The 27394-nt window shown below is 41.6% G+C and overlaps 1 protein-coding gene across 2 annotated transcripts in view; it reads left to right on the plus strand.

Moving 5' to 3' along the window:
* Positions 1–27394, plus strand: part of Kcnab1 (potassium voltage-gated channel subfamily A regulatory beta subunit 1) — a 382887-nt gene that overhangs the window by 307990 nt on the left and 47503 nt on the right. For both annotated transcript variants that reach the window (XM_052731508.1, XM_052731509.1), the window contains exons 5-8: positions 1533–1577; positions 4120–4164; positions 6786–6829; positions 22291–22377. In XM_052731508.1, coding sequence (XP_052587468.1) covers positions 1533–1577; positions 4120–4164; positions 6786–6829; positions 22291–22377 — 221 coding nt within the window. The remainder of the gene's footprint in view (positions 1–1532; positions 1578–4119; positions 4165–6785; positions 6830–22290; positions 22378–27394) is intronic.

The following is a 27394-nucleotide window of genomic DNA, read 5'->3' on the forward strand; positions in this document are numbered from 1 at the left end:
GCTAAAGTAGAACACACAGCTGATGCTCTGTCAGGCCAGGTCACTAAGTACATGCCACACAACATAACTAGCGTATTTTAGAACAGGTAGGGAGCCCTGGTCTCCTGGAATAAATGTGGATGTCTGACTTCCATCAGCAAAGGAAGCAGACATCCTTGCTGATCTCTCGGGGAACTGTGGAGTATGGTCACAGCAGGCCTGCTGCCCCTTCCTCAGGAAAGGTACAGTTGAGCTGAGGCTTGCCCCGTCCACCCCAGATGAACTAAGAGCATTTTTCTTACTTGGTTTCCTCTTTTTCAAGGGCCTGTATATGCTTGAGGACCAACAGAGGACTTGGGCATCCACATCCCTATTGTTTATGAGTCCAAGAAAAGAAAGAGAAGTTGCAAAGCCTTGCTTCTTTTTTACATGCCCTCTTATCTGGGGTTTCTTTGGTTGAATCTTGCTCAGCACCAAACAGACTAAAGCAGAGAAAGGAAACATACTGAGTCTGCTAGCGACCTGATCACAACTCCTATTGTGAGGGATAGTCATTTGAACCATTATTGGTTGATGGCCACTGTGGAATTGAGACAGGGTCTCACTATGTAAGGTTGTATACAATGATAGCCAAATAAGAAGAAATGAAGACTTCAGTACCATCCAATGTCTGTCCATTTGGAGCATGCTCCATAGCTAGGCTGCATCATGATTTCTTGAAGGCTACACCCTTTAATAAAAACAACATTTGTTTACATAAAACAATAGTTAGCAAAGGCATCCATATCTGGCTCACTGATGAACAAAGTACTAACTGCATTAACCTCTCCACTGCAGACTCCAGCAGCTCCACTGCTTCTCACGCCCAGGGTCTCACTGGGAGGGATAGAGGAGGACATTTTACTTTCCTCAATCTTGGCGAATCTGCCTGGGGAAGTGGAAGGGGAGAGAATATTAAGATATCTTCAGCACACCTTTCCACAACCCAGCCTTAGGGACAGGAAGGGTATTTTGTAGTGTCTCCTTATATCTTAGTCCTATGGCAAACATTACTCAGTCCTAGGACGTTTTCATATGGACCGCTATAACGGTTGGACTTGGGGGACATTTGAATGCACATATAGATTCTTTTTTTCCAAGATCCCCTAGAAACCAATGTTTTCTGTCTCAACAGTCCGAGGTCTCTTGTCCTCTGGACACAACTAAATTGCTCCATCGCAATTAGATGGAAAAACCTTGACTCTCGTTGAACACTACAAAGTAGGATATTTTTATGTGGGACCAAGCTGCCAGATGACTCCTCTGTTTCTTATGTCAGGACCACAGGCGGTCTTCTGCCAGCGCCAGCATTTGGCAGGTGCTTCTGGAATGCCTGGGAGCAGGATTCTGCCGGCACAAGCAGAAACAGTGGAGACCGTGCTACCAGCTGAGAGAGCTTCTATTTTGGGGTTCTGCAGGCACTGAGAGTTCAAAAACGCGATGGCTCTGGTACTGGCTTGACTCTTGCTTTTCTGAGACACTGCATTCTAAGACATTGTCTTCTCCCCCTTCAGGGCTGAAGTGATTCTCGGGAACATCATCAAGAAGAAAGGCTGGAGGTACCACGTCTACCGTACCTGCTTGTTTGCCTGTTTAAAGACTTACTGATCTGCATCAGAAAAGCAAAAATAAACCCATATGGTACTAGAACAAAAGGCTGTCCAAAAAAGTAACCAACATTTGGTTAAAAATAATAATAATAATAATAATCTCCAGTGGTTTGGAAATAAATGCCAGGGAGTTCATTACTTGTACTTCAAAAATGACATAGCCATTGACTACAGTGAGTCATGATGTGGTCAGGCAGAGAAGAGGGAGTGTTGATGAGATATTTGTGCATAAAAGAAAGTGGCATTTTCATAGCTTTGACGGCACTTGTAATTAGCGAGGAAAGCGAGCTACAGGAAACTATCTGGACACATAGATTTATGTTCACCACTCATTTTATTAACAGCTCTCTGTACAAAAAAAAAAAAAAATGACGAAACAAAAGGCCCTTAGGATAATTGCCGAAAGCTGTTTCATCCAAATACAGTTGCCAACATCTGTCCTGGGTGTTTGGAGCTCTACTTTCTGAGTATTCAGAGAACTTTCTGCTATCCTTTGGGGCACCAAGACATTCAAGGAGTGTGTTCACCCATCCCTTCCACCAACTCTGTACACAGAGCAAGTGGTGATAAGGGTCGCATGACATTTGGAGTGTCATGCCACACAGCAAAGCAAGACCAACAACAAGGGGAAGCCTGCCCTGTGCATGAGGAATGAGAAGCAGTGGTTTTTCCCTTAGTGAGCAATGGTTCATCCTCCTTAGTTGCAGCACCTATCATACATACTTGTGGAAAATAGATTAGTATGAATATTTCACAAACCACCTTTCAGCCTTGCAAATAACAGCTCAAGCTAGTATTATGCTATGAAATGTGTATATGGTTGACATTTGCCTCCAGGAAGAGACTGGAGAGGAGATAAACCATGCCATCCTAGCATGGAGCCTATAGAAGCTGTTCAATGAGCTGGCGTCTTGTCCTTGAGCTGTCACTTGCTAGCAGCGTTGTCCAGAGAAAGTGATTTCACTTCTTGGAGCCTTGATTTCCCTAACTGTAAAATGGCTGCTGAGGGGCCACGCTGACCAAGTTGAGAGGAAAGCAAAGCCCGTGCTGTCTGCCGTCTTGCACTCACACTATCGTTCTCCACCACCCAGAACAGTTACTCGGAGAGCCTCTAGGGCTCAGCGATAATTTGCCAGGCTTCGGTCTAATCTTGCCACTTGAGCATAACTGCTAGCATGCACACCTACGTGAGGCAGATAGTTTTGTAGAGAGTCTAACTTCAGTATTTGGAGGAGAATGTGCAGCTTTAGCATCATATTCGCTCTGAATAATCAAAAGGGCTTATGTTTATTTTTTAACAATATTGCAAACAGCCTTTTTGTTTTTGAAGATGGAAAGCTTAGGAGACCTGGCGCCCCTGTGCACATTGTTATTATCATTGGTAGCAGAAGGCTGATGTGTTAATGCGAGAAGTACGGAGCCCTTTTGGAGTATGTAATCCCCAGGACCTTATATCCACAGACCTTCCATTTCTGTAACTCAAATTACTTTTCAGGGAATTAACTTAGAGGGATGGAGAGGTCGACATTTTCAACAAATTTTTCACTTTGCCACTAAGTTGTCAGAATTGTCCCCATCATTCCCCACTGGCCACCATTAATCATGGAGGCCTTGTATGCCCAAGAGCTTTAAGGTATCGACTCTGCAGCTGACAGAATTATAAATGCCTTGTATTTCAAATAATCCCAAAGTTTGAATCTCAAAATATTTTATTCTAAACCAAAGCACACTGAGCCCTCGCTGCCTCGCAAGTTTAAATTCTATCCCCGTGGTTCTCAAAGGACAGTTCTTCATGACCACAACACCAGAGCTGCCCTTGAGTGGGGCTTTTGAGTAGCTAATCGGTTTGCTGACATGATTTCCATGTTTCATCCCTTTGCAATAAAGCTGTAAGACATTTGGTACAGGCTTTAAAACATTTACTATGAGGCTTTATTAGCTCATCATTTATATTTCTACTCAGTCAGTCACTCCCCACTGCCCATAAGTGGGATGATTGGATAAGAGAATAACTCAGAGCCACTTGGGCCCAAGGTCCTTGGCAGAGAGGAGGCTTCCTCCCAGGAAAGGTTCACAGGCAGTCAACCTCATGCCAGATTCTAAATGAGTGTTAATTAGTGACTGCTCTTCTGAGCTACCAAAGCAACTCATCCTGTAGGTCACCTACATTCTCAGGGACCATCTCTGACCTCCAAGATCACCTCCCACCCAGTTCACATCACCACACCATTCACAGGCATGCTGGGCAGCCCTCCTCCTTCAGGGTCTCCTGCAAACTTCCCTTCAGTCCCTTCCAGTGTCTGACTTCAAGTCACTACTCACCAATCTCCCTCAGTCTTACATTTCGGGGCAATGAGTTCAGAACTCTATCTCCACCTTCTTTTTTTGATGTGAGGTACTATCACAAATTCCTGCTGGTGCTATAACAATGATTCAACCCATCAACAACCCCCAGTGATCTACTATTTCTTTGTGTCTGTTTGATGTACAGGAGATCCAGCTTGGTCATCACAACCAAACTCTACTGGGGTGGAAAGTAAGTTGAACACCTTCTATTATTTTATTGTCCTATGAGATGAGAAATAAGTAGTAACTTGTGCTTTTTCTTTTTTTTAATCATTTTTACATTTAACTCATATTAAAATTGACTGGCTTATAGATTTTTCCCCTTGTGCTAGAGAAATAGCAATTAGCCTAAGACTATACTTTAGCAGAGTATTCTCAAACAACTTTAGTACATAGCAGGTAGCCACTTGTTACTAAATGACTGATGTGGATTTTTTCAGTGTCATACTTAAAACCATTTCCAAAACAGAGTTCAAAATTCAGGAAAAGAAAATAAAGCATCACAAAAGAAAGGCTCCTCAAATCTGCCAAAACTCAAAGACTTCCCTGGAATGCGGAAGATAAAAGTATCCTCTCGGCCTCCGTGTTGAGGTCTCTGATCATTTCTGCAGAGGGTTCTGAGAGTGCTGATCAAAAATAAGGTCACGTTGGGGGAAGAAAGGCACTCTCCCCGTGTCACTCACCGGCAGGACAAATGAAAGAGAGGCTCTCTCCGTGTTGCTGGATGCAGAACAAATCCCCAGGCTGAGCTGGCTTCTGATGAACCAGCCCGTTAGTGTTTGAACTGGTACTTACATTATTCAGCAAGAACCAGAGAGCTGGCTGTTTTTACCAAACATGTAAGAACACAGCAAGCTAGTCCTTATACCAGAGCAATGGTTGGCCTGAGTATCCCGTAGAAATCTCAGAGATGCTGGGACCCTAACAACAATAGCAATGAAGCAGAAACAAGCAAAACCTTATTAACCTCCCTGAAATGGGTAGGGAGAAACAGAAAAGTATCTGTTTCTCTTTTGTTAGTGTTTTTGACATTAGTTTGTATTTTAAAACAGAAGGCCCAGGCGAGTTCCTTAGGAAGATCCTAATCACAATGTGTATGTGCACACACATGTTCATACTGTTATCATCCTTGAGCTTGTTAATGATATGAAGACATAAAGATCTAATTTAGATTTTCCTTCCTCTTGTCCTCTTTTTAGATAATACAGTACCTTATAAGAAAGACAGGTTCCCATTTTCTATAATTTGACTCATGGTCTCCTCAATTCCCGATTCCTATGTTTGCAATGGTACATGAAACTGTGCTTGAGGGTGAAAATAATCCATGAGACCAGCTGCAAGAGCCACTATGTAGCAGCTACACACAATATTAACTAATGTAAAAGCCTCGGAGCAGAGACATTAAACAGGTGAATGGTGGCATGCATGTTTGGAGAAGCTGTCCAAAGTATGATGTTGAAGGAATACTCATCAGTACTTAAGACTCAGCCACCACATCCTTTCTGCTTGCCCAGACTTTAGGGTTTTTCTGGAGTAACAGAAGCTCTGTCATTAAAGGTTTCGTGTCCCCTTGGGTGCTAATTTAAGGAAAGTTTGTTGCATCTTTTTTTTTATCATTGTTAAATTATTTCATTGTCAAAAGATGCTTTCAAATTTTCTTTTGCAAAAATTTAATATCAGTGGTGTGCCCACCATAGAGTGAACCTATGAACTTTTTCAAGACATAAAAGCTTAGCAGTGCAGACGAAGAAAGAATGATGCTTGGCCCTCACTGGGACACTTCCCGGATATTCCATTGCTGCTTTGTGTCGTGGAGATCCTGCAGCCCTGGGTCTTCCCAAGTACACCCCCCTCCCAGGTTCTCCATAAAATCACAGGTGTTTGTTGGAGTGGGCCAACACATAACCCTGGTTCTGGGCCTGGGTTGTTGCAGGGTTGGTCAGCCCGCCAGCACTTCCCTGTGTTTACCACCAGGGTGCGTTCTCCAGCATTGCCCTGCCTAGTTCACCCCTTGAAGCAATGAGCAAGGGGCGGAGCCAGTTCTCGGGCTTTCATGTCCTCAGCGTAGGTTCTGACACCTGCTCTGGCCTGTTGCCCAGGTGAGGTACAGGGGCCACTCTCCCGAGTGCTGCAGTGGTGAGGGGCAGGGACAGCTCTCCTGCTCTTATGAGCTCCTGGCCAGTTCTTCCACCTGCCTCAGGCATTGATGGGGACGAGGGAGCCTCTCTTCTCAGCCCATGCAGCCCCATGACAGATGAGTAATGAGTAATGGGGGCAGCTCTCCCGCGCACTGGAACTGGCTCACCCACACCTTAGCCAATAGGGTCAGCTCTACTGTGCTGACCAGGCTAGGTGCAGGGTCCACTTTCCCGAGTTCTGCAGCTGGTAAGGGGGAGGGTCAGCTCCCTCGTGCACCGCAGGTGGCGGGGTCAGTCGGGGTAGCAGAGACCTCCAACCAGACCAGTGATCCTTCACAATGAATGCCTGCATGTAAAAATGTATGATAAAGGGGTTTAGTGTGTGACTCACTGTGTCACACTGCAGCTTCCATGACGAGATTTTTCCCTTTCTTCCTTTTTCCTCCTTTTTAAATTTTATTAAATTTACATTTTATTTATTTATTTATTCATTTTTGGTGGAGGGAGATGGGTGATATCGGGAGGCATGATGTGAAAGACACAAAGAATAAATAAACAGAAAGCTAAAAAAGAAAAAAAAAGAATGACTATTAATCCTGCACTTTGAAACAGATTTTTGAGAAACTAGAACAGCATTCCCCAGCCAAAGTCATCTACCTCTTTTTTGTTGCAGAGCTGAAACAGAAAGAGGGTTGTCGAGAAAGCACATCATCGAAGGTGCGTGCTGATGCTTCCGTGTTACGTTAGTTTGTGGGCTCCTGTTTCAAGTGAGGTACTAGTAAAACAGGTTCGAAATACACTGGAAAGGGAAAAATTTCTTTATGAAAAGAGTGACCATCCACCAGGTTTCTCCAGGGAGTGGAGCTCAGGGAGCACAGAGATGCTGGAAGAATTTACCCATTCGGGAAAGGCGAACTATCTGGAGCTCTTCTGGTGTCCAGCCACCGCTGCCAGAGCTCTGCTGGTGTCCAGCCACCACTGCTAGAACTCTGCTGGTGTCCAGGCACCGCTGCCATAGCTCTGCTGGTGTTCAGCCACCGCCGCTATAGCAATGCCCACGTAGGACTGAAGAGCCTCACTGAGCTGTGTTATGCACAACCACAAAAGAGTACCCAGGATAGCTGTGTAACTCCTTGGTTCTGAGAACAATTACAGAGTTACCTGACAGTCACTATAACCAATGTTAAAACATTTCCATCAACCCCAAAAGTACACATTAGGAGTCACCTACGAAGGCTAGTGGGGTGGTTCAGTGGTCGGGGCACTTCCTGATCTTACAGAGGACCAGAGTTTGAGTGTTAGCACCCACATTGAGCGGCTCATGACCGCCTGTGACTGCAGCTCCAGAGGATCCAGCACCACCTTCTGGCCTCTGCAGGCACCTACACACGTATGGCATACATTCACACACATAAAAGTAAAAATAAAAATAAATAAATCTTTAGAAAGAAAAACAGAAGTCACTCACCATGTCAATCTTACCAGTCTTTTCCACAGCCCCAAGAAACTACTAGCCTATCTTTTTTCTCTAAACAGTTGGCCCTTCTGCAGCTCCACATAAATATGATCACATGATTGATGGTATTTTGTAACTGGCTTCTTTTACTAGACACAATGTTCACCCACACTACAGCATACATCAGTACTTCACTTTTCTCTTTTTTTCCAAATAATATTCCACTACATGGGTAGGCTATACTTTAATTATCCTTGTATCAGTTAATGTACATTTGGATTATTCTCATTTTGGAACTATTATGGATAATTATGTAAATATTCCTGTTTTGATTTGGGCACAAGTTAACACTACTATACTTTTTAAAAACTCTCTGTGTTGCCTAGCAGTGGTGGCACATGCCTTTAATCTCAGCATTCAGGAGGCAGAGGTAGGTGAATCTCTGTGAGTTTGAGGCCAGCCTGGTCTACAGAGCGAGTTTCAGTACAGCCAGAGCTACACAAAGAAACTTTATTTTAAAAAAAAAACTGGGTGTGTGTGTGTGTGTGTGTGTGTGTGTGTGTGTGTGTGTGTGAGAGAGAGAGAGAGAGAGAGAGAGAGAGAATAGTTTTCTACCCCTAGATAAATTAATAGTGCCATTGTTTTCCTCATAGTACGTAAAATTTTATATAGATTAGCCATAAACAGGAAATAAAACAGTTTGCAAAAGCCATTATGTAGTGGGGTACAGCTAGTTTATTTCATTGTAAGGACTGAGTTTTGAATGTTTATTTCTTTCTTGTTTGCCTATATATAAAAGATTTTACACTTGTGCATTTTGCTATAGTGGGAGAGGGATCTCAAAGGTGCTTTCATATGTTTTCAATATCTTTATATAAGTTCATAAACAAATTCATAGTAAATCTAAGATTTTTTTTTTAGCCATACCTGGTAGTATATGCTTGTAATCCCAGATACTAAGGAAACTGAGTCAGGAGGATCACTAGTTCAAGGCCTGCTTGGTCTATAGTATGAGTGAGGGCCAGCTTGGGAAACTTGGTGAGACCCTGTCTCAAACATAAAATACAAGAAGAGTTGGGCATGTAGCTCAGAGGTACAGTGCTTGGCTAGCAAGTGCAAGGTCTGGGTTCAGTCCTAGTAAAAGACACACACATACATGATCCAAGATTTTTATATGTTTATGTTTATGATTAATTATTAAGGAAGAGAAGTTCTCCTTCTTTAGAAATAATTTCATTCATGAAATCCCAACATTGTCAAAACTTAAAAAAATAAAAATAAAGCCACACACACACACACACACACACACACAAGCCCATTTCATTCTTTCCTCCATTTTGACAGTCTGGTGCACATCCTTCACAACCTTCTCTTCGGTTGCACTAATTTGCTTATCTGACTATCTGTATACCCACATAAATGAGTACATCTGTCAACCCTCATTGAAGGAGCTTTTTTCTGACTAGATGGTAATTAGTACAGAGACCTACAACCGGTCAGTGTGCAGAGAATAAGAGATAATGGCATGCTCAGCTCTCAGTGAGACATCTCTATCATACCCCCTCCTCCCAAGACTCAGGGATCGGTGAGGAAGAGAGGATGGAGAGATTTTAAGAGCCAGAAGTAGTAAACACCTGCAGCGAAACATATGCTGGACATGGCAGGGCCTTTGCACACATGAACCCGCAGAGGCTGTGACTGTATGCACAAGACTTGCATGATATCAAGTCAGCCCCAAATCCTGGCACCGATCGGGGAGGGGCTCATGAAGTCCCACCCCTAGGTGAGAAGCTACTTGCAATTGATGATTGCTAGGGTAGGGAGAGTCCGTTTTCAAGGATGCAGTCCCAGAAAGGGTACCCATGCTCCAGTAGATGGTCCTAGACCCAAGCACATACAGATGGCACCAAGTAAATTTCGATGGGTTTTTAAAAAGAGCACATGAAGTTGGAAGGGGAAAGTTGGGGGATAGGGAAAGAATCAGAGGGGAAGGATATGAAGGCAGATGTGATTAAAACACATTATACACATATTTGAATATGAAAATATAAAATAGTTGAGTCAATTTGTAGATATTAACATAGACTTTGGTTTTTTCTCGACTAAAATATATTTTACACACAACTTACTGGTTATTTCCAATTTTCAATATGACAAAGAATTATATATGTGATCATCTTTCTGTAAATGAGGTATATTCTAAGAGCATTTTTTTTTTTTTTTTGGTTTTTTCGAGACAGGGTTTCTCTGTGTAGCTTTGCGCCTTTCCTGGATCTCGCGCTGTAGCCCAGGCTGGCCTCGAACTCACAGAGATCCGCCTGCCTCTGCCTCCCGAGTGCTGGGATTAAAGGCGTGCGCCACCACCGCCCGGCTAATTTTTAAGTCAAAGAATAAGACATATTTTAACATAACTGTTTTCTTAGAAGAACACATGTCAAATGAGGTGATTTTACTTACTTACTCATTTATTAGTGAGCCCAAACTTCTTTGCGTAACTTTATGCCTTCCGTGTTCTTTCTGAGAATTAGCTTTTGTGTCTTTAAGCTATTTTTCTTTGGAGTTACTTGGTTTGGTGTTCTCAGTCTCAGGAGCTCTTTGTTATCTGCCATCTACTCTTTTGTTTCTCTGGGTTGCAAGTATTTCCCGGAGTGAGGTGGGTGTCTCAGCTTGAGCTTTTTCTCTCCACACCAGCTTAATCTAAAAGATAATGGATAACGTCAGGATTATTTCTTCCAGGTGGAAGTTGGAGATCATGGTTGAGATATGAATATTCATATTACTGTGAAATGTGTCAGACTAGTAGTAGAAAAAGGTAGTTCTGATATTCAATTATTTAATTTTAATTTTATTTTGTTACATTGTGTTTTATTGGGTACAGGGAGGAGTGGAATGCCAAGTCTCCAATGTGGAGGTCAGAGGACAATCTTCAGGAGTCAGTTCTAACCTTCCATGGTTGCTGTCCCAGTGAGCATACTTGGGCCATTAGTCTCGGCAGCAGGAGTCTGTCTCATCAGCCCTCAGTTACTTAATTTATACTTTAAAAGGGGACTCTTGAAAGCCTCTCTCTCTCTCTCCTCTCTCTCTCTCTCTCTCTCTCTCTCTCTCTCTCTCTCTCTCTCTCATATCTAGCCACCTTTCTCTCATATACACACACTTTTAACTGTAATGTTTATTATATCATTTCATTGTTTCTAAAATATTTATCTAAGGTTTATATTTCTCACTTCTTGATTTTTATTTATGTGCACCTGAGCTGCACATTTAAATTCCAGCTATTACATATGAATCGAGAAACTACAAGTTACTTAAATCTCTGTCTCCTTGACTATAACACAGATTACAAGTATTCCTACATTATAGGATTACAATATGGGGAGAGAAACTCATTAATTCACGTGAAGCATAATGCCCATCATATAATGAACACAGTGTCATTTTGTCAAGATAATCAGCATTATCATATAAGCACAACTGCTTTATAGAGGACACTCTGTCCTGAGACTGTGACATACTGGGGATGCCATGATGAATGGCCACCCCCTACCCTAGAGAAAGCTTCCAACTTTCTCTTCTAAACACAGTCCCTGCTGAGTCTTAGTATACAATTGGATACTAAAGTCAAGCCCAGCCTGCCCCTCCCAACCACCACCATGCCTGCTCATGCACGGCCCAGTGTGTGTGTCTTCTATCATGGGGCTTGTCAATACCAACAACCCAGGTGCTCAGGAAGTCCAGCTGGCCAAGAAGGGCAGTGTGCTACTCCAAAAGATCTTTTTTTAAAATATAATTGGTTAGGGAAAGAGATTTAGAAAATGGTTCACACTGGAATCTACAAAAAAAGGAATGGAGAAACTCTTTATTGAATCTCTGTTATTTTAAGACTTAAGTGTATGTGTGTGTGATTTCGGAATTTTCTTTTTTCAATAGATTTTCTTCAAGGCCTCATGCAACTTAATAGGAATACCTTAAATTTCTACTTTCCTTAGTTAAGGAGTTCTCATAGGATGGCAAACAAGTTCAGCAGAAATCTAAGGCAACCCAGATTCTGACTTTCATGCAAACATTGAGAGTTTTGAGATTGGGATCACTTGTTATGTTTTTGTTGGTGCTTTTTTGAAGTTCATAGTTTCAACCAAAGACAAGGGCTAATGAGTAGCAAAGTTACCCCCATAGGACATTTGTATGCAAACTGAAATTAGAGAATTAAATGAATTCTGCAGAGGAGGACCGCCATGAGATTCTTAAACCAAAAATACAGTTTGAAGAGGTTTATAGATAATTATACTTGGATTTTATTGGCACATTCCCTATGAGAAAGGTGACCTTATTAAACATTGGTGATTCATGTGCACATTAAATCCAAGGAGCAACATTTGAAAATAAGACAAAGCTGGCTGACCTTGGACACCTGAGTTATTTTACAGAGTATGAAATGAGTTTGGCTTGTGTATAATGTAGGGGTTTTTTTTTTGAAAAATGTATGAAAAGCCTTCTCCATGAGACAGTCTTTGACTTAGGCCCAGTTAGTCTGATTTCCTTCTTTTTTTTTTTTTTTTTTTTTTTTTTTTTTTTTTTTTTTTTTTTTTTTTTTTTGGTTTTTCGAGACAGGGTTTCTCTGTGTAGCTTTGCGCCTTTCCTGGTACTCGCTTTGGAGACCAGGCTGGCCTCGAACTCACAGAGATCCGCCTGGCTCTGCCTCCCGAGTGCTGGGATTAAAGGCGTGCGCCACCACCGTCCGGCCTGATTTCCTTCTTTTTTACAAGGAGAAAGAAGACATTTTGCTAAGAGATTTATTATATCCCTTCTGAATCCCAAGGTCTTTGGGGATCTACAATCCTCTATACTTATTGTTTCATAGCTGCTTTACTAAGACCCAAACTGTGCCTTGAGAATCTGACAGATCAAATTCTTTGAGGGCCTCACATGAAGGAATAGGAACAGCTTGATAAGTCACTGTCTTGGCCAGTGTTCTGTTGCTGAAACGAGACGCCATGATCACAGTAACTCATAAAATAAGCTTTTGGTGGCTAGAGGGATGGCTCAGTGGTTAAGAGTTCTTCCAGAGGATGCGGGTTCAATTTCCATCACCCACACTGCAGCTCACAAGTGTCTGTGACTCCAATTCCAGGGGGATCAGATACCCTCACATAGATATACATGCAGGCAAAACATCAATGCTCATAAAATAAAATAAGCATTTAACCAGGGCTTGCTTATAGTTTCAGAAGTTTAATCCATTATCATCATGGTGGGAAGCATGGTGAGCATGGAGGCAGACATGGCTCTAGAGAAGTAGCTGAGAGTTCTGTATCCAGATCCACAGGCAATAGGAAGAGAGAGAGAGAGAGAGAGAGAGAGAGAGAGAGAGAGAGAGAGAGAGAGAGAGAGACTGGGCCTGGCATGAGATCTGGAAACCTCAAAGCCCACCTCCAATGACACACTTTCTCCAACAAGGGCACACTTCCTCCAAATAGTGTCCCTCCCTAGTGTCCAAGCATTCAAATCTATGAGCCTTTGGGGGAGGTTCTTATTCAAACCACCACAGTCACATTGTCAGAACAAGTCCCTTCCTCATAAGATTTTACAGTCAAAAGCTGTGCCAAATCACACGCCACGGCTACTGGCTCAGGAGAAGAGAATAGATGGCAGAATCTCAGCTTGAATCTTTCTGGTGAGGGCCAAATGTGAAAACCCACCCCCTCCTTTAAAAGAAAGACTAGCCATGATTTTAAAGACTATCGATGATTTCTCAGTTAAAGAATACATTTTCTGAGCAAAGGGAGTCATCACAGTGTTCCTTTCCCATATACTATGTTCATGAACACTTACGCCCACTCATGACAACCAAGTTTCACAATGGAATATGAAGCTACATGTGATTTGAATAGAGTAGGTGCCTTTAATAAAAGAAGCAGGTGACTGGGCGACTCCACAGACGAAACTAGAAGCTATATAGAAAAATCATGTGACATTTTCCCAAGCTAGATTGGAAAGCAAGAACATGATAGATTTGATTAAGCAGTGTACTTAAATAGAGCCCTTGCACACTTGACTCTATACACTAATTTGCTATTGATACATGGGTAAAGCAGCAACACTGGGCAGCTGATGCACTTATAACCATGCTCCTCTGTTTAAAGTGTGCAATAAACTCATTGTTTTAGAAACCTGCACAAAAATACTAGTTCTAAGATGAGCATGGTAGTGCACACCTTTAATCTCAGCACTGGGGAGGCATATCTCTGAGTTCAAGGCTAAGGCTAATCTGGTCTACAAGGCAAGTTCCAGGACAGACAGAGCTACACAGAGAAACACTGTCTGGGGGGCGGGGGGGGGGGGGGGGGGGGGGGGGGGGGGGGGAAGCAATAAAAAAATTAAAAAGCCTGGAGAGAATGGCTCAGTGATTAAAAGCACTGACTGTTCTTTCTGAGGTTCCAAGTTCAATTCTTGGCACCCACATAGCAGCTCTGTAACTTGTAGATTCATGTGATTTGGAGTGCAAATATAAATGCAGACAAAATACTCATACACATAAACAAATACATCTTTAAAAAAAAAAGAAAAACCAAACTAAATTAATTAATAAATCTAAATAATATCAGAACCTAGAAGAAAAATAGTCAGATCTATTTTCTGTGGTCATTTGAAAGTATATAATTTGTTATAATGTGAACTTTTGAAAAGCTTCTGCCAGTTAACTTCTAGGTACCACTTCTAGGATGCAGAACATGTCTCTGCTCCTTCAGGACTCATTTTCCAGGATCCTTAGTGCCTCTGCAAGTGCACTCACTGCAACTGTGTCTTTAGCTTGTTATTAGCTGCCCACATACTCCTGTGGTGGAGCCAGGATTAAAGTACTTTTGCATGTCTATTTAAACTTAAAATAATAATATCTGGTTCCAAGTCAGTGCTCAATAAAACATTTGCTAAATGAAGGTTTATTTTAGCGAATCCTTAAATAGATCTTAAGGAGACATTTGTGGAGCACCTCTTTGTAGTGCTGTGATTTACCTATTCCTCCAAGACTACAGCATAAAAGCAGGAAAAGGCTGTATGTCCTCACTTGGTTTGCAGTCACATGAAAGATCAAGAATGGAAGACTGTGTAAGCTAGGAACAGTACACTCCTAAAACCCTAACCCCAGCATTCATGAGGCTAAGTCAGGAGAACCAAGACCTCTAAAGAAGGCTGGGCTACTTAGGCAGGCAAGAAGGAAGAAGGGGAGGGGGGAGGAGGAGAGGAGGGTGAGAGGGAAAGAGAGAATTCCAGATGGGAGAGGAAGAAGGAGAGAGAAGGAAGGGAAAAAGAGAGGAAGGAAGGAGGGAGGAGGGACCACCTGGCACAGTTTCCTCTTTGGACAGATTAGGAAACAGGAAGTTCAGCGAGCCTGAGACATCGCTCACCATTAATACCACCTCACATCAGTACTCAGCCCCTCTCCAGCTCTATGATTTACCTTCTTTAAATAAAGAGTGGCCCACCCAGCTGCCAAGCACTCCCTATGTATGGTAAGTGCCTCTCAGACCCTCAGCCTAGTTATAACCACCTGGCTTAGGCTGTAAATCTAGGAGTCATTGTTGCTTTGTGTAGCCAGCGTACCCTGTATCCATAACAATGTCCAGTCCAATTATTTCTATGTACACAACTTGTTCTGAATTTGAACATGTCTAGCCAGCTTAGTCTGAGCTTAATCTGTTGCATTCATCTCTTTCAGTCTTGTTTCTGTGGGATCTACTCAGCAGGCAAAGCCATCAGTTCAATATGAAAATCTGACTGCATTGGGCCTGCCTCATCTCTTGTTCACATCTCCCCACCATTCCTGCATCCCTTGCCAGTGTTTCAAAGTGTCACAAAGAATAAAATTCCAAACACGTACCATGAGTTACAAAATACACAGAAGACTTTCAGAATGACCCTTATTGGGGATACAATGGCCCACATGTCAGAGTGGGACCATTAACTTGACCCAGCACTCAGTTCTTCATGCACTCAAATGAACACATTTATATCTCTGCCAAAACATCAAAACATGGTACTTTCAGAGAAATAGTTGAGGGGTAAAGAATGACCAAATGTTGACCAAATACGGGGAGGTGGACCTGCTGTGTCATTGCTGTGGATAGACATTATAACTGAACAATGAACATAGGCCTATGGATGCCCTCAGTGGACACATTTGGCTCCTTGGGGTAGAAGACTGTATCTGTATATTTTTATAGTCCTAGAATCTGGGGATCTCATTTTGGGGATCAAATGGAGATTTTCCAGGTGAAATGATAAATAAGCGTACATGTTCTGCAGTGATGCCAAGTCTCTCTGGTTTCTCCTCTTCTTACCCACACTAATGAGGCCCAGTGAGGGTGAGGGGCATCTCAGAAAGGAGGACACTTGTTTTCCAGGGCTGGGCATGGACCAAAGTAATGGGCATAGACCACAGTAATGCCTCCGCTTCCCTTCAGCCAAGGGGTTCTGAGACATTTTTGGCATTTGGTCTTTAACCCTCCCTCTGACATGACTACTATAGTGTTATACTACATTATATTTACTACAGTGTAATTACCACATCACATTTTTGTCCAGCACCTCAGACAGCATTCTCTAGAACTGCAGTGGCAGTTCGTAAGATGGTAAGTTTGTTAGCCCAGGTACAGGTTGCAGAACTAAGTCACAAAAACAATTGTTTTAATCACCAAGAATGATTTCAAACCTTCTTTGTTTGGTTTCCTGTGTCTTATGTTCTGTCTACATAGCATTTTTCCCAAAATTGGTTTATATCATGGTACTTTAAAAGGTGGATTTCCTTTCAAGCTGCTCCTTGAGTAAGGTGGTGCTATCTGCACCATGAAAGAGTTATTTGACCATCTGCCCTGACCTCCTCATCAAAGCTTTTAACAGGAGCCACCGCAGAGCACCCTTTCTCAATGAATAAAAAATATTTCCGGGGCTCTATTCCAGCATTCCATTTGTCTGTGTGAAAAGTAATTGTGGCTATCCAATAAACTAGTTTGAAAATCAAACTTAAATGAGCCAAATTTAAATTTATAAGAGCCTCATTTAACAGGCAATTAATTTTATGCTTATAATAAAAAGAGAAAACCTTCCATCTTCCTGAGGGATTAAAGAGGCTGATAAGGGACTGCCGTGCCTCTTGGGAATGAGATAAAACAGTTCCCTGAATGTTGCCCTCCTTTTGGCTGCATGATATTATATATAATATATTCTATTTGGGGGAAGTATTAATATTAGTGAAATTAATTAATTTTTCCTGAATGTTCCTAAGAATTTGACCAAATGTTTAGGACTGAAACATAAGCTATTGCTTCCAGATTCCCTGAGTTCCATTCTTTTCATTCTATTAGAGCTTACATTCTTATGGCTTCCGGCATTTTGTTTCTTTCCAAAATAAAGGAAAAATGAAGCTGGACCCATTGGTACAGGCATGTAATCCCAGCTACCCTAGGGGCTAAGGGAGGGGGACTTCAAATTGAAGGCCAGCCTGGGCAACTTGTCTCATAGTGAAAAGTAAAAAGGTGAGTGGAGATGTAGCTTGGTCCCAGACAGTTTGCCTAGCATCCACAAGGCCCGAGGTTCGAGACCCAGTGTCACAGAAGGAGAAAGAGGGAGGGACCAATAAAAGGATGTAGCTTGATCATTTGATAGAATTAATTTGATAGAATTAGTAAGTGCTGAACATAACCTTTATCTGCTCTCCTATTTACATGACTGTTAAAACATACGTTCATTTAGTGGAGTTCAGGCAGTCTTTTTCCCTGACTTATTGAAAGAAGTAAAAAGAACCTTGGAGAGAAGCTGCTTTTTATTCTAAACTCAGCTTCCAGCTATGGCCACCAGTGTCACTGTGGAAGGTCATTCCCAGGCTTGCAGAGTTCTCACTGAGAGTGTGAGCCACCATGAGAGAGGATTGAGATTTTCTCTGTTGAAGCAAAGTCAGCCTTTAATATAATTTAATGGTTCCAGGGATTAACTAACACATCATTGCATTCAATGTATGTTTCCTATTCTTAATTAAAACTTTTATCAAAAAATTGCACCTATTTGAGGGATATCTTGTGTATGCACACATTAGATAACATTTAAATCAAGATAAGCAAATCCAGCTGGATGTGGTGGTGCACACCTTTAATCCCTGCACTGAGAGGCAGAGGCAGACAGATCTCTGAGAGTTCGAGGCCAGCCTGGTCTACAGAGCGAGTTCCAGGACAGCCAGAGCTGTTACACAGAGAAACCCTGTCTCAAAAAACAAAAACAACAACAACAACGAAAAGATAAGCAAATCTAGCCCTCAAATATTTATCATTTCTTTTGTTAGAAACATTCAAATTCTAATCTGTTTTTGGAATACACAGTGCATTGTTACTGAGCGTTGCTCTACTGTGCAGCAGAACTTATTTCTTCTACACATTTAACTTAGCATCCATCTGCTAACCAACCTTTCCCCATCTCCCCTTCCTCACTACTTCCCACATCCAGCATCTGATAAACGTTATTCCACTTTCTTTAGATTTATTTTTATTCTGTGTGTAGGAGCATTATGTCTGAATGTATATATGTGCACGATGTGCCTGTAGTGTCCAAGGAGACTAGAAGATGTCTCCAGGTCCCTCTGGAAGTGCAGATCCAGACAACTGTGAACTGCCATGAAGGTGTTAAGAGGACCCTCAGTTTCTAACTGTTGAGCATCTCTCCATTCCCCAACATAATCTTTTTAGCTCTTCATATAAGTAAGATCATTTGTTTTTTGTCTTCTTATAACTGTTTTTTTAACTTAGAATAATGTTTTTCTTTCCATTCATGTTGTCATAAATAATAACATATCCCCTTTTAGTGGTTAAATATGATACACATGAACATATATTTATATATAAATACCACATTTTCTTCATTTATTTTAAGAAATGTGTGTTTCAGCCCATTACCCATTTCATAATTGAATCATGATAATGATGATGATGATGGTGGTGGTGGTGGTGGTGGTGGTGGTGGTGGTAGTAATGATTTGCTACTGAGCTGAGTTTCTTCAGTATTCTTGATATCCTTAATCAGATGGATAGTGGGCAAATATTCCTTCATTTGTATGTGTAAACCATGTTTATTCCTATAGAATTAGTTTTTATTACACATTTTATTAAATGTATTCTTTGACAATTTTATACATGTACATAACACGTTCTGGTTACCCTCTCTTCCCTCTCTCCCATCTTCCTCTAACTGTCAATATTCCCTCTTCCCAGAAGTCTCTTTCTTACATTCATGTGTTTTTGTTTTCTTTTGTGACACCCTGAGTTTATCCACAGAAGTCTTGTGATCATGAGCTTGGAACTGGAGTCACACATAGGGACACAACTAAATATAATGACTGAGCCTCCCCCAGAGTCCACCAGAAGGCAATAGTTCATCAGGAAGGGGTAGGGCCCATGATGATTAACTGATATTCAATGGTATACAAGTCCAGTGGAGACAGCCACACACAGCACTGAAATCATGGCTGCACTGACTGCGTCATACCCAGAAGCTAACATTTCACAGCCTTTCTGGCTCCCGCATTCTTCCTGACCCCTCTTTCTACAGTGATCCTTGAGCACTGAAAAGGACGGTGTAGATGTCCTCCGTAGGCCCGAGTGCTGGATTGTTGCTCTTTCTCAGCACATTCACCACCATTCATGGCATTATATCTTTCATAAATTTATTTGTATCTCTTTTTTAAATTTATGTGTATGTATTTATGTCTGTGTGAGTAGATGCCACGTGTGTGTGTGTGTGTGTGTGTGTGTGTGTGTGTGTGTGTGTGTGCAGGGGTGTGCTCGAGGCCAGAAGAGAGCTAGAGTTACAGGCTATTGTATGCCAGTCAACTGTGCTGAGAACTGAACTGGGGTACCCTGGCGGAGCAGAAAAGGCTTATTAGATGCTGAGCTATCTCCCCGGCCCCTTGTTACAATTAATAAATGTTTAACTCTAGGATTCTGAAGCCCTTGTTGAAACCCCAAACCTGAATGTCTGATCTTTTAATGATGTTCTTAAGATCCTTGAGCATTCTTCACACATCTTCATCCCCATCCCCACCCCGAGCATATTCAAATATCTTGTCTTCGAGTTGGTTGCATCTTCTGTTACATGGATTCTGCTATGGATGCTTTCAATTCCATTTTCATTTCATTTAGTGTGCTTTCCAGCTCCAGGGTTTGTTTCAGTTTTTAAAAAATCACTTTACTTTCTGTAGTAAGGTTGCCTGATGATTACTGAATGGCTTCTCTTGTGTTTTTAGTTTTTGTTTTGGGTTTTGTTTTTGTTTTTCGAGACAGGGTTTCTCTGTATAGCTCTGGCTGTCCTGGAACTCACTCTGTAGACCAGGCTGGCCTCATAACTGTACCTCTATCTCTTTAGTGCAGGGATGAAAGGCACGCGTCACCATCCGGTTTCTCTTATGTTTTTAAGGACCATGTTTCAGTAGGTTATCTCTAATACATTTTCCATCCATGACCCATTTGTGGCTTTAAAAAAATACATTTCTTTTTGTCCTTTGAGATTATAATTGTTTTATTTCCCCTTCCCTTTCCTCCCTCCAAACCACCTGTATCCTTCCTTGCTCTTTCAAAATCATGGCCTCTGTTTTTCATTATTCGTTTTTACTTACATACATATACATACACACACACACACACACACACACACACACACACACACACACACACACACGTGTATATATATACATATATTCCTACATTCATAAATACAACCTATGTAACATTGCTTGTATATGTATTTTCGGAGATGAGCATTTGGTATTGGATAACCAATTGGTGTGCTCTTCCCTGGGAGAGACTATTTGTCCCCATCTCAGCTGACTATTTCACAAAACAGGATCTCATTATGTCACTCAGACTGACCTCTAAATTGCAATCCACCTACCTCAACATTCCTAGAACTGGGATGACAGGCATGTGTCACCATACCCAGCCTCTCTGTATTTTCTTGAAGTTCATTAAGTTTCCAGAAAATCGCTGTTTAGAATTCTTGTCCAAGAGGCCACACATAAACATTACCTCATCATCAGCTTCTGGCGTCTCACAGTTCCCTGGAAGCTCTTGAGACTTGTTAGTATCTGACAATATCCATGCATTGAAATGTCAGGCCCACACTCCAGTTTCACTGTTGCGCTGTAAGGGTTCCTGGTCTTCCGCCAAATCTAAGAAGGCTGTTCGTTTGGGAGCCTGTGGTCATTGCCACTGTTCCAACACTAGACGGCGCTAGTCCTGGTAACTCCAAAACCAGAGCTGCTGTTCTGTTTGGGAAAGATGGCGTCCCTAGTTTAGGTTTGTTACAAGTCAGCAATTGGTATGCTGCACATGACAGATTGGAGGACTGCCTAAAGAAGGCAATCCAACCTCAAGATCAGCTAAACTTCATCTGAAACAAGGCAGGACCAAACACCTCATCTACAATCACTAAGCTGTGGTCAGGAACAACAGGATTCTACTCAGTCCTGAGCCTCACCACAAAGGATCCAGCCAAAACGGCCAAGTTCTGGGTCCCATCTGGAGCCCTCAGCTTGCTGAGACCTGTGTAACTATGCTTCTCTGGCCTGCCTGGTGCTGTGGTCCACCATTGGCCTACACCACTGCAGCCATGCTTGGTGATGCTAGCTGGAACACAAGTGCACCTCATGTGACATGCAGGCTTCTGCCTGGGTACTCAGGCTCTAGCTGCAGAGAGATCTACAGCCCCAGCACTGAGTTTCAAGTCAAAGTTCTACACCTATTTCTGCCATAAACGACTTGCAAATGAAATCTCTTTGAACTCTTTGCCTGAGGTTGAGGGTGAATAGTGGAGGCAATCCCTTGGCTAGCAAGATTGGTGCTAAATCGTGTCACACCTGAAGCTACAGCCTTTAGAACTGCTATAGTTCTGGCTACAGTTGGCAGTTGTGGAGGTGAGAACCCAAGTCCATTACACCAAGATGAGAGATTCCTGCCTTACTCTGTGGTGGATCCAGAGACTCTGTGAGCAATGCCTGGGAGCAAGGGCCATGGGGTCTACCCAGTAGTGAATTTCACCCTAGTGAGATTGGTACTGGGTCCAAGTCTAAGGTGTTAACTTCTCCTCCCCTCCCAAGAAGAGGTAGCTCTCTCTAGGTCAGCATTTCTCAACATGTGGGTCGAGACCCCTTTGGGGAGCAAATGATCCTTCACAGGGGTCGCTTAAGATCATCAGAAAACATGAATATTTACATTATGATTCATAACAATAGCAAAGTTACAGTTGTGAAGTAGCAACAAAAATAATTTTGTGGTTGAGGTCACCACAACATGAGGAACTGTATGAGAGGGTCGAAGCATTAGGAAGGTTGAAAACCACAGGTCTAGGCTGTTTGATTCTTGGATTTGTGGATTTCCCTCCAGCTTTCTTAGCCAACTCTTTTCATTAATACGCTAAAAACCAGATCCTATCATCTCTCATCTGGTTTCCTTAACTCTTGTGAAGGTTGTTCATCTGTAAATAACTCGGATTGGTGTTTCTGTGAGTGAATAATTCCTGCCTATGGTCTTGTTATGCCCTTTTCAGAGGATTTTTGTAACTAATTCAGTGTTTGTTTTTAAGTAAATTTTTGAAAGAAATCCAACTCAAGCCCTTCCTCATAGTGTTCCCATCTGGACTCTTCGGGCCTTTTGCTATGTTTTCTTCTGTTTTCTGCTTCTGCCCCAAGGACTGAAAGGCTCCCTCCAGAGGCTGCAGCTAGAATACGTGGACGTGGTCTTTGCAAACCGTCCGGACAGCAACACCCCCATGGAAGGTGAGTAAATTTAATAAGAATAAGAAGCTGCAGAATTGCTGGTCCTAGCCAGAAGACTGTTTCTACTCACAGTAAGTAATGAATATTCAGACCGATAAGACAGAATAAAAAAAGCAAAACCTTTCCGATGTCCTTTATCCTCTGCATTTACCCTGAAAGCCAATAGATAGACTACTTTTTCTCCTCCTCTTCCTTCTTCTAACCTCTTCTACCTTTATTCTTGGTGGCTTTTCTTGGTTGCAAAGTATTCATTTTCTCCAGATTCATTTCACTTTCGTGATTTCATCAACTAAATGAATCAGAAGAGGTTTAGAACACAACCATCCTTTCCGAGGGACTCCTCTGACGACCTTCCTTTTCTACAGTGACGCTAAGTCTGATTAGTTTCCTGAGTAATAAATGCTGAGTGCCGCTGAGAGCCGAGATTTGACAGGAACGCTCGAATGAGGCTCTTTTTTGCGGTTTGGTTGTTGATGCTCAGCAAAGCTGTCCAACTGTCACCTTCTGTCAGAAAACCACAGTTTGTCCCCTGGGAAAACTTTCAGAACATTCCTAAAGCCACATTTCCTTCATTGTGCTTGTTTTTCAAGCCTGCCTGAGATGGCTGGGAAATAAGATGGCTTGGGACCACAAAATGGAAAAGGCTATTGAGATTTCCAAGCATGTGGATCACAGTGACCTGAGGATAGAGATATTTCTAGATGAACAGAGAGTATTTGGTTGGTTTGGGGTTTTTGTTGTTGTTAAGTTTTACAACATTTGGACTATCAATTTGTTAAGCATTCAAATAGTATAGTCCACATAAAATTACACTTAAAGCAATTTTGTCTTTGATAATTCAAAAAGCTGTTCACATTGTTGTAATAAATTCAGTTCTGTGAAGATTTATCCTTGCTGTCAGGTCATAGAAATTAAGGAAAATATAAATGTTTAAAGTTCATAGAAATTTCTCTAGGTTGCATTTTTGACCACACACACACACAAAAAAAAAAAAAAAAAATTAGAGACATTTATCTCTTTTTTTTAAATCTTTTTTATTGCTTTGCCATTTATCTTTTCCAGCTACAGAGAAACTATACACAGATAACTTTATCTATATACATACTGTTTATATATCATACATATGTGTGTATATATCTGTCAAAACAAAGATTGTTTGATAAAGCAAATCATAAACTGTATTAGAGATATTTATTTCAAGGATACTATGTGGTCACATCATTCACAAAGACACATTAAAACAGAGCACTAAAGCCATGTAGTCAGCAGAACTACCAAAGAACCCAAAAGGTGGTGGATTCTGAAAGGCTAATTATTTCCCACTGGAAGTGCCTGGTGGCTGGTGTCCTCTTCGGAATGGTGTCTTACAACTACATCACGTATATACACAGGACAGCAGATAGCTGGGTTTTTGCTGTTTTTTTTTTTTCCCCACCCTTCCTGCATCCTACTTTACCTTTAATTTTAGAGCTATATTATCATCCCTCAATCAGGAAATATAAGCTACACTATATCTACAAAAGGAGAGCCGTATTACAAGGGTCTCTCAAAGAAAAACCATAGTTACAGTATGTGGGTAAAACAAGAAGGAAATTCTCCAGCTACGTGATGCTAACAGGTTAAGTGCCCCTTGTATAAACACCAATGATATGCTGAAATTTAGTTAAAAGAAGTTTCCAGGTATTTTTTTAAAGAATAGATTGCTGCTACCTGAGCCCGATAGGGTTTGTAGCCAATTTCTTTAAATAATAGTGAAGAAATCATCTTTAATATCATTACATGATATTGTCTTTATTGTCTCCATACATCACAACTTAGTTGAATCCATTTCTATTTGCTTAAGTTGTACAACAGTAATTATTAGGCAGATATTGTTTAAATGCATATGAATCAAAACTCCAGGGCCTCAGCATTTGCAGATCTTCATTCACTTAACCATCCCTTTCCAAATCTATAGAGTTGGCACATTTCTTTTAAAGTGGAGAGGCCGAAGCATTTCCCCACTGAGGCAGCCCAACCAGGGCACCACTAGCCCCCTTCACCATTGCTGATTACCCAAGGAAGTGTAATAAAACAACCAACAGGGAACACTGGACACAAACTATGCGAATGTCAAGATCATGTGTGTGCCCACTTTGGGTATCTCTAAGTCACATTTTTAAATAGCTTCCATTTGAATATGATTAAAATGCCATCCCCATTTATGTGATCTGTAGCATGAATCAGTGTTAATTGGGGGCGTCTCTAAAATAAACCAAGATGAGTTTTGGCCAATTTCTACATATCAAACTGCAACCAATTGAGCCAGAAAAAGATCAGTCTTTCCACCTTCTTTACCATATATGGACATCATGTATCCCATGAGTCATTGCTACCCATCGCTCCTTCCATTCTTGCCAAAAAATCAAAAGACAAAAAGCAAGTCCTGTCGAGAGAATGGTGGTGAATTCCAAGTGTGCAGTCAGTGGAGAAAACTAGAAGGCGTTTCATTTGCAATCTGCCACCTGATGGAATACAATTAGACATTTTGTGGTGAAGGGAAGATGTGACAGCAGAGAGGAGCTTGTGTGCCGTTCCTTCCGTCCTTCTCGTTATTTTTCATGGTTCACCTAGTAGTAAGGCATCTTTCCTTCACAGCAGCTGCCACACCATCTGTCTCCGCTATACTATCTGGCAATGGTGGCATGTTTTCCAATCGTAGGAAAAAATTCAGCCCCGCATCCTGTGTCTCCCTTCTTATAACAATATCTGCCTCCTAGTAGAATCACTGAGAGTTCCTTGTCTCTCTGAAACTCAAACTGTTCATTCTTTCACTTCGTAAGTCAGCATGCATTTCAGATTCTTCTCTTGTGCCCACTATAGGAGAAGGTTCAATGCAACTTAAGTCACCTGCCCGTGGACTGGCAGAGACGCTGTGTCCCATGCTAGGAGGGTTTGGGCTTGTTTTTCTACTGTTGCCAAATGCAGGGTAATTATCCGGGAAGAAAGCCATTGAGTACCACTATAGTTGTGAAATGGAGATAGCTGTGAAGTGTGGACCACTTGTGAATAATAGCAAAAGTAGAACCCTTTAATATATAGACTTTTAAAATCTACTGACAGAATATGATGATGTTTTTCAACTTAAATTACATTTTAATAAAAACTTAATTTAAAAACAGGCTTGAAATCAAGTCCTTTCATTTAGAACTCATTGCCAAAACTAATCTCCTCGAATTCCTGCATCATTGAATATTATGTCTATACTAATTACTGTTCACACTGCTCATGTTCTCCTTCTTGCAGGCTAGTTCAGGCATAAAGCAACCCAGATGTCTTTATTTCAAATAAGAGTGGGAAGACCAAAGTTAGTCCCATTGATTCCCACAGTATTAATCAAGCAGCAAGTTCTATAAATATTAATTTCTTCATAAGTCATGTTTTTTTACTGTTGCTACGTTCAAACAGGAATCTATGGATATTTGGGCATCTAGGATATCCCTAACAACTCAGAAAGCAAGAAACCACAGAAAACATTTCAACAGCTTAAATTGTCAGTATTTTATCACTTATAAAATACTGGACCCAGGTAGTTTATCTTTCAAAGTAAAGTTTCTAGAACAAAAACTTTAACCACCTGAAATTTATATATGTCATTTCGCTTCAACTGATCAGTGCATCAGGCTTTAACTTTCATTATCACCCCTGATGGGTGCCCCCGCCTTGTCCCCAAAATTATAATAACAGCAAGAAGAAACCCTCTGCAAGCTATATGATGATGCTGTCCCAGAAAGATACAATGCAAGACACTTACGCAATTTAAATTATTTATTAAACACACTAAAAAATGTAAAATAAACAGATGGGTTTCATCACAATAGTATTTTAACTACATGTACCACAAAATTATTATTTCAATATGTAGTCATTTTTTAAATGTGAAAATTCACTCTTTTCTTACTGAGTCTTTGAAATCCACAGTACACACCATAATTTGGACCTACACATTTCAAACACTCAAGAGCTACATGTCGGGGGAAACTACCCTGGATGATCACAGAGGCAAAAAAAAAAAAAAAAAAAAAAAAACACAAGAAAAACAAACAAACTCTTCCCACTCCAACAGAAGCCGGGGTATCAGTCCCCTTTGTGTGGCTCTACTACAGTGCCTGGCAGAAACAACTCAAGCTGTTCTGAGAAATTTCTAAGAGATATTTCAGTCCATCATCCCAGGGAAGGCATCATAGGCAGCATGCAGCATGGCCCATCATCACAGGGAGCATGCATCACCGCCCATCATCACAGGGAGCATGCATCGCGGCCCATCATCACAGGCAGCATGCAGCATGGCCCATCATCACAGGCAGCATGCATTGCGGCCCATCATCACAGGGAAGTCATTGCAGGGAGCATGCAGCAGAGGCTCTGCTGTCTCCAACATCCCAGGAACCAGAGACAGGCCAGACCTGGGAGCCAGGCTGTAAGCTTTCAAGAATGCCCATAGTGACTTCTGGCAGACAGGCTCAGTTTCTCAAAGGTTCCACACCCTCCCCAATTAATGCCATCAGTTGGGTACAAGTGTTCAAAATATAAGCCTGTGGGAACTATTTTAGATTCTGCCCCGACCCCCAGAGGCTCATATTTACAAAAGCATTTAGCCCAGCTTCAAGGAGCCCCCCAAGTCTTAACTGTCCAACTTCTGTTTAAAAGTCCAAAATCCCAAGAGTCTACTGATTTTTTTTTTTTTTTTTTTTAGTTTTAGTTTTAGCTTTTGGAGACAGAGTTTCTCCATGTAGTTTTGGTGCCTATCCTGGAACTTGCTCTGTAGACTAGGCTGGCCTCGAACTCACAGAGATCCACCTGGCTCTGCCTCCCAAGTGCTGGGATTAAAGGTGTGCGCCACCACCGCCCGATTCTACTGGTTCTTAAGTCAGTCTCTTAGCTGTGAGTCCCTAAGAAAATAAACTCAATTGTACACTTCCTATGTGCAATGGCACAGAGTAGACATCCCACCACAAAAGGCAGGACGTGGGAAACG

The sequence above is a fragment of the Peromyscus californicus genome, unplaced genomic scaffold (genome assembly GCF_007827085.1).
Source record: "Peromyscus californicus insignis strain IS unplaced genomic scaffold, ASM782708v3 Scaffold_9__1_contigs__length_137607984, whole genome shotgun sequence".
In the NCBI taxonomy this organism is placed as follows: Eukaryota; Metazoa; Chordata; class Mammalia; order Rodentia; family Cricetidae; genus Peromyscus; species Peromyscus californicus.